This window comes from Acanthochromis polyacanthus, chromosome 16 (genome assembly GCF_021347895.1).
Source record: "Acanthochromis polyacanthus isolate Apoly-LR-REF ecotype Palm Island chromosome 16, KAUST_Apoly_ChrSc, whole genome shotgun sequence".
NCBI lineage: Eukaryota > Metazoa > Chordata > Actinopteri > Pomacentridae > Acanthochromis > Acanthochromis polyacanthus.
In genome coordinates this window covers 30086260-30098406 of record NC_067128.1, presented here as the reverse complement: position 1 = coordinate 30098406, position 12147 = coordinate 30086260, and the positions used below count along the sequence as shown (strand labels likewise).

Genomic DNA, 12147 nt, shown 5'->3' with positions numbered 1-12147 from the left:
AAGAAAGTGAAATAATTCTGGCAGCTTTAAAACTTATTTTTGTGCAAAAACATTCACCGTGTAGGTCTCCTGGATGGAATACTTTATCTTCACCATATCAGTTTTATAAGGTGTTGTTGCAAAAACATCCACAATGCATGAGACATGATATGCATGTTTCTTTATTTCATAAAGAGAAATGGTGTCTAGACAAAAAAGTCATTTATATAACACTAGCAAATTGAAATGAATGAAAATGGGGTCTGCACAATACCGTATTTACAATGGTTATTAAGTCATTTCATTAATTAGGGTCATGTAGCATTTAAAAATTAGGTAAGAACTCTTAGTAGAGAATAAGCAAATAACAGCTATTTCAAATTGACAATATTAACACAAAACAGTCATCTAGAAAAATGAGAGAAAAAAACAACAACTTGAACTACAAGCTTAAGAGCTATTACATTAAAAATGATGCACCAAAATCTACTAATACAATAATCCATATAATCTGTGTAAAAAGCATGTAGAAAAAACACCTGATGCAGTTTGCTGATACAGTCATTGACCAGTTATGAGAGGTATGAAGGATTTCACAGGTAGATAAGTGTGAGAAAGTCCGCACTGGTGACTCAGGGATGGGGGCCCAGGCCCCTGCATACACTCACTTCACTTGAATGTGAACTATGGCCTCTGCAAGTTCTAAGGCAAATATCGGAGGTGCACTTGTATCCATGTAATGCTGACCCATCCCAAAAGTTGGATTAAAGACAAGGTGAGGAAACTCATTCTTTGTTTCTTACACAACACCAAAAAACCAGTCCAATTGAACTGAGCGATTTTTTACATGGCAAAAATTGATCAAACATGACATGACACCTATTTGTAAACATATTCCATTTTTATATTTGACTCAATGATCTCAGCCTGCGCATTCAACCAGGATACCAGATTTTCTTTTCCTTTCAGTAAAGTTGAGCAATCTGTGAGAAAGGCATGTTTTTTTTTTTGTTCATATTCTTTCATAGAACAACCTTTGGAGTTGCAAAAGCCAGTGTTTGTTTCAGAGAAGCAGCGACAAAAAAGTGTTACTGAACAAGACAAATACACAGCAAAAAGGTAAGAGCATTCAATTACAGAGCTACAGCAACGGCAAAAAATTGTTCACAAAAATCAAACTGTGAAAATGGCCATAAACAACATAGTTGGCCTGCGCAAAATCACTTGAAGGATTCCTTGTATCAAAATATTCAATGTTGAACATCGTTTTAAAGCTGCACTAATTATTATTTGAATGCAAATGATTGGTACGATGAATAGTGTGAAATAAGCTGCTCGTCATGAACCAGCAGAGAATTATCACAAATTCTGCCTTTGTTCTGCTGTTCAGTACTTTTTAGCTCATTATTTTGGTTTGACAACCTGCAAACACAAAATCTTTATACAGTAGCAGCCGTTTTAGCCCAAAAAAATGCACCGGTTAGCTAATTGAGTGCTACCTGCCCAGCTCCAAAGGCCTGCAATACAACATTAGCCACTAGCTGATGGTGGAGACCAAAAACAGAGCTAAAAGAGAGTGAATATGGGACTTAACATGACTTAACAACACCAGGTCTTTTTTCTTTTTGGCCAACATTGTGTTTATATCTCGATCTGCTGCCCTTTAGTGGCCACTAAAAATCAATTAATGCTGCTTTAAATGATACAACTTTTTGAAAGGAACCTTTTGTTTGACTTTTGAACAAAGCAAGTAGCAAAAAATAAGAAAAGAAATGGTCTGCTTCAGAGTGACAGAGAAAGTAGGTTTAAATGCTTGGCACCCTGAGACATTAGAGGGATGGTTCACCAAAATGACACTGAAACACATTTTCTCATCTTCTTGCTATTGTCAATGCAGATAGCTTTGGTTTTGAGACTTCTGCCACCACTGTAATATAATGTTGTTTCCATTCTGGTTTTTGTTGGAATTGCCTCCCAAAAATGACTAAGAACACTGTTTCGAAAACAGAGATTCTGCTGCTATTTTTTTTTTTTTTTTTTTTTTTTTTACTGATTGAGTGATGGTAGAAACATCAAAAGCCATAGATCCTAAAACCCTGGACAAGATGAAACCAAAGCCATCTGTATGAGTAGATGTAGCGAGACAAAAGAGAATAATTTGTGGACTAACTCCAATAAACAACAGAGGAAATGATAGTTTCCTTAGTGTAAATCACACTGTTTGAAGGTGTAATAAAGATTCTTAACTCTTATTACTGAAACTGAGGAAGCTTGTAGTTGTACTTTGTAGTATGCAACAAGACGAAAAGGGCTTAGAAGTCTCGACTCAAAGCTCTCACAACTGGAGAGCGTTCTTTCATCTATTCATCTTAACTCTATGGGAATGTAAGGTTTAGTTAAGTTGAATCAGCAACATACAGAAGGTTATACAGATCATTGAGATCATCAGGAGACACAGACTTTCTAGATTTCTTTTCTCGTAACAGAAAAATGTCACAAAAAAAGACTGCTTTTCACCAGGCTTCCTCAGTTTAAGAACGAGCAAAGAAAACGAGAAAATGAGTCGCAATGCCTCTAGAATAGAAACATTTGTAACGTGGGTCGTCCCACTTCAGTTTTCTGGCTTGAACCTGGTAGAATGCCAACATGGGTAAATACTGTTCAGGTTCAGTAAATATGTGTACATGAATGAAAAGAGCACAAATTAGGAAACAAGGGGTGAACAAACACGAGAAACTACATCAGTCGACGAAGAATCACCACTGCTCCGCACTCAGGCTGTGCCAACACATATGCACTGTGTGTGTGTCTAATGAATATATGTGGATGTGTGCGTGTGTTTGTGTGCGTGTACTCTACAAAATAGGGATCAGTCTTTGAATGATTTAAAGACGGGTTCGTAAAATACACTTAGAATTCCTCCGTCACATGAGATCGTATTTCAAACTACATCTAAAATTTACATCAGTAAAGTCAAGGGGGGGGGAGAACTTCATGTCATCCAAACTTTAAAGCCCCAATCCTGGATATATTTGGCGACAAAATTAGAATGTAGGTTGTTTAAGGATTAAATGCTTTAAAATCAACCTGAAGGTTAAGCAAACACTTTTTGTGAGGGCACACATTTTAATTGCCAAAAATTAAAACTCACTACAGCACTTTCTAATAGAATTTAAACCATTGTGATTTTAATAAAGAGTTGACATTTTTAGTTATGCATTACTGGAAATGTCAGTATGATTTTTTTGTTGATTTTTTAAAAATGCTTGTTTGGGTCAAGTGCTGCTATTTCACAGTTGAACTATAAGACTGCAAGCAACAATTATTCCCCAAAGCTTCTAAAAAGTTAGATAGATGATTTTAGAACACAAAATCAATGTCATGAGATACCATAAGCTGTGCTTCCATGTATTGATCAAGTAATTTTGAAATAAAATTTTAAAATACAGCAAAATGAGTAACATTGTCGGAAGGTGTCGCTAGAGGCACTGATACGCATGCCTGTAAGAAACAGAGTTAAAGATGCCAGGAACAAAACCTGACAATTGGTGAAAAAATGAAGAAGAAGAGGAAACAAACACATTTTTGGCTATTTAAGAAAAATGGAGTTCTATTCAACTGTTCAAAGATATTAGAATTGTTCTTTCACGTTAGCTTGAATTGGCCATAATTCATGCTTTTCGAAGGTAACAAAAAAAGGCAAAACCAGCTAATAACTCGTGTGAATTAAATCATCACTATATTAGAACTTGTTCAGAAAAGCTGTTTCTATCACCATGAAGTATATTCACTCTTTTTTTTTCTGGAAAAGTCAAAAAGCATGTGAAGCAAGACTTTTAGTGAATTTGTGAATGTTTTGTTTTTTTTTCCATTTTTGCTTTTTCTAATATATTTCCAAATTCATTATTTTAAACACAGCTATTGATAAAGTGAAAAACTCACGGTTCCAACATTGTATATTGGTTGGTTACACATTAGACAAGCTGTAAATTAGCTTTTTTTTATGCTTTGTTGGTTTTTCTTTGTTAAACTCACAGTTTAAAGGTTCAAATTTTCATAGCAAGTACTGTAGTAGATACTGGTTTGTTTTAGAGTAACGGTACACGTCTGCTTTCAGAAAAACTGAAAGAAATGCTCAACGTTAACTGAAGTTAGCTTTTGCTCTGTTATGCTAAAAGGGGGTGCCATTTTGGATTGGGGCTTCAAAGAGCGATGAACAAAGCTTTATGTTCCAATTAAATTCAACCTTTGTGCTAGAGTACGGCACCCTGCTCGCACTTTAAAGCCTGCCTCTAGTGAGGTTGACATAATTCAGCTTCTTTATACATAGAAATTTAAAAAAATAGCATTTTAAAAGCAGACTGCTCCAGAGAGAACTTACAAGGCAAAACAGAAGCTAGATCGACTAACTAGGCTTATAGCTATAGGCAGCATGCATGCACATCACAAAGAAGGATGTTCAAACAAATGCACAATTAGGGCAAACATGTTACTATCTTATATGATTGTTACTCAATCATTTGGACAACACATACACTGCTTTCACGTCAAATGAAGTCTGAATTAGCTTATTCAATTCCTAAAGAAATACAAATATAAGGTGTGAACACTCATATACTAAAACATTAGCTTCCTTTTGTGTTTAGCTTTCAGATTCTTCATTTGTTTTCCTGTATATTCATATAATCATATCAACAAGAGGTTTCCTTTTGAAGTGCCAATTTAAGTGCTCCATTCTCAGACTTTTAAGGGGTCTGAAAAAAGACGAAGACCCTTATTGAAGTGCTAAATGGCTCTGAGCGCTTGGGGCCGGAAACAAAGTGCCTGAATTATATTTTTGTGTTGCTTTTGTCAATTTTATCTTATTTAGGATCAATTTTTTTAAAAAAAGACGTCGCTTTTCACAATGGCAACACTGAAGAAACCAAAGCGTGTCTGCGAGAGTGTACACAAATAGCATCTTTAAATACTGATAAGAAATAAGATTTCCTCCAAAAAACAACAAACAAACAAACAAACAAACACGCAAAAGAACAAAGAAGAACACAAGGAAGAAGTCTTTTTCACATTTAAAGAGGAGTCAAAGGTGGAGAGGAGGAGCTGGCCTGAGCCACGCGTTTGAAAACACGTCTTGAATGTCTAACTTTTATACATGCAAGGGGCTCAAAATTTTACATGGGTGTGTGGACATCTGTATGTACTGCGTGTGTGTGTCTACATGTGTATCGAGCTGATTTCCTGAGTATAAGAACACCCACCGTGATGGGGAGCATTCGTTAGGCAGGACAGGAAACAGCAAAGCAAAGATTTTTCCCTTAGCAAAAAGGTGCTTGATATAACCCCGGTGAAAAGAAACATCTAAGCCTCTACCTGTACAAAATCACTGTTACAGTCATCATGCTCCATACTATATACACTTCTGCCAAACAAGCACTTGAAAGTCACTATTACAACATCCAAATACAATGGTATTGCTGATGAGTGGGAAACAAAAATAGCCATTTAACTGCCTGCAAAAGCCTTTTTTTTCTTCTCATCTTTCAATTCAGTGCTGTGGAAGGCATAGGAGGAATGTTTTCGGTTACAGCCTATACAAAGTTCTCCTGTACAGAAATACAAATGCGAGACGCTTGAAGACATTTTTGCATATGAACATTTTACAGTCTCACTGCATCACAACTTCCTCGTGTACAGAAACTGTATTCTCATTTTTCATGAATTAGGTTGAACATTCAGAGGATTTTTTTTCCTGAGTTTGAATTGCTGTGACGAAAAGGGCCACTGAGATATAGCGAGAGAAAAAAAAAAAAAAACAACCGAGAGAAAGAGAGAGAAAAAAAGAAAGAGATAGAAAGACAGAAAGAGGTAGAAGAGATTGATAGAGACAGAGTGGGGGAAAGACAGGAGAGGAGGAAAAGATAAAGGCAGGAACAGAGATACTGTTGGTACACGGAGAGACAAAGAGAGCTGCTGTTTAGGTCCGATGAGGTTTGACTTCGAGTTGTGATGTGTGACACATGAAGAACAGAGTCTCCACTGTAGAGGTTTGCTGCCGGGGTGAGTATAGCACCATTGTAAGGGTTTGGTGAGAAGTTCCCACTCTGTCATGGTAAGGAGAATACCTGGAGAACAGTATTGCTGCTGTTAAGACAACTTTAGTGTCAACCGTTCAAAAAAAAAAAAAAAAGACAGCACAAAAAGACATAAATACAAACAAAGCTTGTTTTTCAGTGAACACTGGCAGAGGCTGACCGTCTCAACAACCCTGAGAGAGGGTTTGTCAGAAGAGTAAAATTAAATAATAATAAAAAACAAAACAAAAACAACAACACAAAGGACCACCACTACTTAGTACAGTCCTTCCTTGGCTGCTCGTCAGTTGTACATTTGTCAGTCATCTCCTGGCAAAAATCCACCGTTACCGTCTGGTTGGATTTTTCCACGGACTTTGTATACAAGCTGGAGTCTTGGCCGTCCGTGTCTTTGTCCGCCCCATTTCTGACGGCCGAGTCGGGCTCGCTCTCTGAGGGGCCCGGCGACCCGTGGAAGCTGGGTTCCGGTGTTGCCGAGCCGGAGTGGATGGTGAGGTCGATGCTGGTGGCGGCGGCAGTGGTGGTGGTGGTGGTGGTGGGGCGCTGAGGGCAGGCTTGGGCTCGTGGGCAGCGTTGTTGCTGGCAGTGGAGTTGGCGGGCCGCAGCACGGGGCAGTAGTGGTGTAAAGACTGGACCTGCTCGGGGCTCAGCTGGACGTCCCTGCACACCTCCTGCGACAGGCAGGAGAAGTTCTCCCACAGCTCGCCCATGCAAGCCTTCAGCTGGTTCCTCTCGGTCAGCAATTTCTCCTTTTCACACACCTGCACACACACACACACACACACACACACAGATGATGACTCACTTTAAAGGTGCGATCAATAAGACAGCTTGTGTGCAGCAGAAAAAGCCATTGGTGAATACAAACACTACTGTTCAAAAGTTTGGGATCACTTAGAAATGTCCTTATTTTCGAAAGAAAAGCAGTTTTTTTTTTTCAATGAAGATAACATTAATTTAATCAGAAATACAGTCTAGACATTGTTAGTGTGGCAAATGACCATTCTAGCTGGAAACAGCTGATTTTTAATGGAATATCTCCATAGGGGTACAGAGGAACATTTCCAGCAACCATCACTCCTGTGCTCTAATGCTACATTGTGTTAGCTAATGGTGTTGAAAGGCTCATTGATGATTAGAAAACCCTTGTGAAATTATGTTAGCACATGAAAAAAGTGTGAGTTTTCATGAAAAACATGAAATTGTCTGGGTGACCTCATACCTTTGAATGGCAGTGTATATAAAGCATGTTATGTTTACATCCACGAATCACAACATTACAATCACTTACATGTGAAGTGAACAATAATGATTATCTTGTAACAATAGCACACGTCACAATCAAGGATATATTAGACGGTAAGCAGGTTCTTGTGTTGAATGTGCAGGTGCAAAGACCTGAGCCACTTTGATGAGGGTCAAATCATTATGTCTACAGGACTGAGGCAAAGCATCTCTAAAAGCTACAGTGGTTGAAAGAGGGACAAACTTGGTTTATTCTGGATATATGAGAGTCTCTATGAGTCTTTACATAAGTAATTCTAAGTCCTTCAGACTCCAAACTCTTGTGGATGAGGACACTCTGACCCTCTTTCGCTAATTCATTACATAACAGTCATTCAGTCTAAAATGACTAATACTCAGAGATGTTTGACAGCTTTGAGTCATCATTTCCAGCCACCATCACCCTCTGAAACTCTCCAAATGGCTATAATGTAGAGTCCTCCTCATACTGCTTTGGCTAAAACTGATGCAGCTGTTAATCTTGCTAATGCTGCAGCTGAGAATTTTTAGAACAGGTTCAATATCATCAGTGTTACCGACTCATTGTTGCAAGGCTGTTAGGCTCCGTTTAGACTGCAGGCAAAACAGATGTGCTTCTCAAATCAAATCTAGAACAGATTGTCCACATTGTAAGTGATTAGAATGGACTTGTGTTTCTAGAAGTCACTAACCTATGTGCAGGGGTTGCAGTGGTCACTGTGATAAATAGAGCATATGTCAGTAACTGCATAGTTTGTCTATCCATGAACTGTTCTCCAAGTAGCCCTGCCCTGTGTTCTGTTAATAGCAGAATGGATTCTGATGTGCATTTCTGTAACTCTGTGTTTCTTTGTAGTGAATATGGCAAAAAAAATAGGTTTTAACTGGCAGTCTCAAAAACACTGTAATTCAGAAATCTGATTAGGTAGAATGAAGATTTCAGTATATTCCATCACAAAAAGAACAGCTGTTAGATACAAATCATGATGAAGTGTACTACTATCAGTCAGAGTCAAACCCTTTCTGCTTCAAAGCCTAACAGGCTCTGATGTTGCGCCAAGAATGCAAATTAAATCAGTGTTATGATTGTAGCGGTTTACAAGATGAAATACTGCTTTATCATTGGTTGGACTCTATGACTTTGTGATTTACAGGCCAAAGGCTGCTGTAACTTGATGAGACAAGAGGGGAGGGGGAAAAAAAGCAAGATACTGTGTCAGTCCAGACGTCCTGCCACTAGATGCTGACAAAGCTCATGTTCATGATGTCCCTTTCATATCCAATATCAAACTCCTCTTCTCAAAGTCTGCCATGTAAGGGGAGCGATCATGCTGTGTTGCTGTCACTGCACACAAATCAAAGCAGCAGATTCTCACAAAAATAAATACTAGGCGAACTTTTAAACCCGCAATTCTGAAGGTACCTCCAGAATCCTCAGCTTCACCCGCCTACTCATGGCTCCACGTAGCCAGAACAATGACCAGAATGTGATGGTGTGTGGTGTGAAAGTGCTGACAGAATGGAGCCACTTGAAACAATGCCCACCCTTCTGAGAGCAAGTATTTAGCCACGTCATCATTTCCTTTGCTTCGTTCAGGTGGTGATTAAGGCCATTGTCAGTCCTGATGACAAAGTGTCTACAGAGGAGAGTCTTAGGACCAGAGGACAGCTGGTGAAGGGCAGAAACAGTCCACTCACCAGTTTTCTGATCTCACACTCCAGGTTCAGGATGCAGTCGAGCTTCCTCTTGCGGCAGCGCTGCGCTGCGATGCGGTTCTTACTCCGCCGCCTCACGTCGTGGATGAACTCGAGCTGCTCCGAGGTCAGTTTGTGCATTTTTACCAACATTTGGAAGTCGTTCCGTGGAAGATTTGTGATTTGATCTACAGGGAAAGGAAGCTTCACCTGGAAAAAGGAGAAAAATACCAGGCATTATATAAAAGACAGGCGTAAACTTACATGTTATTTAGTCATTAAGGCGGAAGATTTTCCTGCTTTTGTATGAAGTCTGAAGAGTTCCAACAGAATTAATTCATTATAGATGTTTAGATGGTTTCATTATATTCAATTGCATATAAAAAGTTTATACAAACAGATTAATTACTTACAATTAACTCCATTAATGGGGTGATTATAAAAAAAATGAAATAAGACAACAAATAATAAAGCTAAACAATGCTGCAAATATTAGAGAACAAATGGAGTGTGAAATACAAAATGATGCAAACACAAGTAATTGAAATAGCAAGGCAAATTTAAAGCATTTTTTAAACAATTCATCATTTAAATCAGACAAAAAAGAAAAAGCTTCTACTGGTACTTATGTATAACAATATTTTTGTATTTTATCTTTAACTTTTTTGTATATCAGAGATGCACAGTTTCCGTATTAATCAATCAAATTTAGTCTGCTAATAACAATAATGGCAGTAATTTAGCACTTTGCAACAAAAGGAAAAGGAAGTTTTCACACAAAATTGGTCTCTCCTAAATCACAGGAAAAGAAGAATGGTGCTAGTTTTAAGTTGTTATTTAATTAAACAGTGTAGAAAAGATTTCTACATCCATCATTTTATTAATTGATTTTAAGAGGAAACATGGCTCGCAAATTTTGAGCATTTTCATTTGCTACCTCTTTGTCACAAAACAAAGCACAAGAAAGACACACTCATTTAATTAGTGACAAAGAAGAATTACAGCTAAATGTACCACGGAGGAGAATCCACAAGGTGAATCAATGCATCTTTGGGTCCACTGACTCGAAAGCAGTTTCTACATTTGCCCACAAGATGGCAAAAGAGCACTGCTCCACATGCCTCAGAGAGCAGGACTTGGTGAGCGTTCAGTTCACTCTGCCTCATATTTAACATGTAGCACATTCTGAAGCAGAGGGGGGAAAAGGTGAGCCAAGAAAAGAGTCCCCCTCCATCTGTCCCTTAGCATCTGGAAGTGTGCCAGTATGACAGATTGAGGGGGGCAGTGACTTGTCAACCTGATCCAAATCAGTGTCAGGTGATTTTTGGGGGCATGAATATCTGCACCAGCAAACTAGCAGCAGTCCTCTGGTGCTGCAGAACAAAAGAATTAGTGAAGTAAATGCAGCAGTGATTTGGCGGCGCAAACGAAAATCAGAAGGCCGTGTAGGATTATGACAACATATCAAGGTTGTATGTGTTTATTCGCTTTCTTTCAGTCTGGAGAGTAACAATAAGTCGGCCTCTCTCCCTCAGGTGATGGCAAACCTTATGATAAGCACATCACAGGCAGATCCACCCCAGCGGTATCTGCCTGCACCAGGGAGCTGTAGCTTTAGGCAGCGAGGGAAGCAGTGGAGGCATAACAAAGAGCCAGAGGAAGACAGCCGGAGAGCTTGGCAGAGATGAGAGGAGCTGCTGCTCTCTCTTTCTCCTCTCCCTTTCCTTTTCCATCCCTGTGGCTGCCTCAGCGGAGCGCAAGAGGAACAAAGTCAAACAAAGGAGGAAGAGAGGAGAGAAAGCGATGCGGCTCCACGCTCCCACCGTACCTGGCTGCTCGAGCTGGGCCAGATGCTCCCTGGAGACACCGAGCCGCTCGGATGACTGCAGGCTGAGGCTGCAGCAGAGGCAGATCAGCTCTGCGTCTCCACCAGACGGTACACAGTGGTGGCTGAGGCGTCACCTGGTGTAAGCAGCGCACTCAGGGGGACAAAGCGAGGTGCCTACTCATGACAGAATCGAAATTACTCCTCACTGAAGAGCAAATCTAGATGTCAATCTATCCCTTAGAGGGAAAATGGCTTGAGTTTCCTCATTAGAAGTGCAGCCCTCTGAGCCGCCAGGAGCCCTATTTCTCATCTCAGCTCGACATCTGCATGCAGACACATGAATAAATAATGGCGTGAGCTTTCAAGGCCACACTCCGCTCCCGCTACTTTGCCAGGGCATGACAACTCCAGCCTCAAAGAGAGGCGCGGGGAGAGCTATGAAACATCAGTAGGAGCTGCCAGCTTCATTTAAAGCAAAGGAGAAGATGACTTTGTTTGTGATTAGAAGGCGGCTTGCGTACCACAATGCACAGCAGTTACAGATGTGCAGACTTTTCCCACCATTGGATCTTTGACTAAACCAGGCTAAGAAAAACAAGAGGGGAAAGAGACACCACGACCTTGTGATGGTTTCCCCCCCCACCGCAGTCACTGGTACCCAGGGGACTGCTAAATTTAACCGTTCCACCACAAGAACCAGTTCAGCGGCACAGCCCGGATGACAGAGTATGCTTCAACCGTGGTCATAAATTCACACCCAACTGTTCCGGATTTACATTTCTTTCTCAATTGTCTTCATCCCCTCCACCCCACCCTCAGTCACTCTCTTTCTCTGGGTCATTGTGCTGCAAATGGAGTACAGACAGAAAAGTAGGGCTCATCTGTTATCAGCACCGGCGCTGTGCCGGGCCTCAGCCCCTGACACCATGCACTGTTAAAAAATAATGGATGTTCAAGTCTCAACTTTAGGCTCAAGGTATTATTTATGTAGGACAGGTGACATATTCAGTCAAAAGGGGGCGATGATCATTTGTTTTGCTCAGTGTGAACTGAGGTTTATCAACGCTTGGGTCTTATTTTCATAAAGTGCATGAAATCTGTCTGACTGCTCATGTATTTGTCCCAGGCGACATTCCTCTCTTCTACTGGTTCTCTAACAGCATCAGGGACATGAAATACAAAAAATGCAAGATGAAAATTTGATAATGTTGTATGCAGGTCTTTGAAGACACTGTGTCAAATCTTAATATCATAGAACAAAGACAAAGAAATGATTCCAGTGACTTCTTT

General features: G+C 40.0%; 1 protein-coding gene across 1 annotated transcript in view; it reads right to left on the bottom strand.

Moving 5' to 3' along the window:
- Nucleotides 1-145: 145 nt before the first annotated feature.
- Nucleotides 146-12147, bottom strand: part of bach2b (BTB and CNC homology 1, basic leucine zipper transcription factor 2b) — a 106822-nt gene continuing 94820 nt past the window's right edge. The window contains 3 exon segments of the mRNA XM_022211615.2: nt 146-6611; nt 6614-6832; nt 9033-9239. Of these exon segments, the coding sequence (XP_022067307.2) occupies nt 6324-6611; nt 6614-6832; nt 9033-9239 (714 nt within the window). The 3' untranslated portion in view covers nt 146-6323.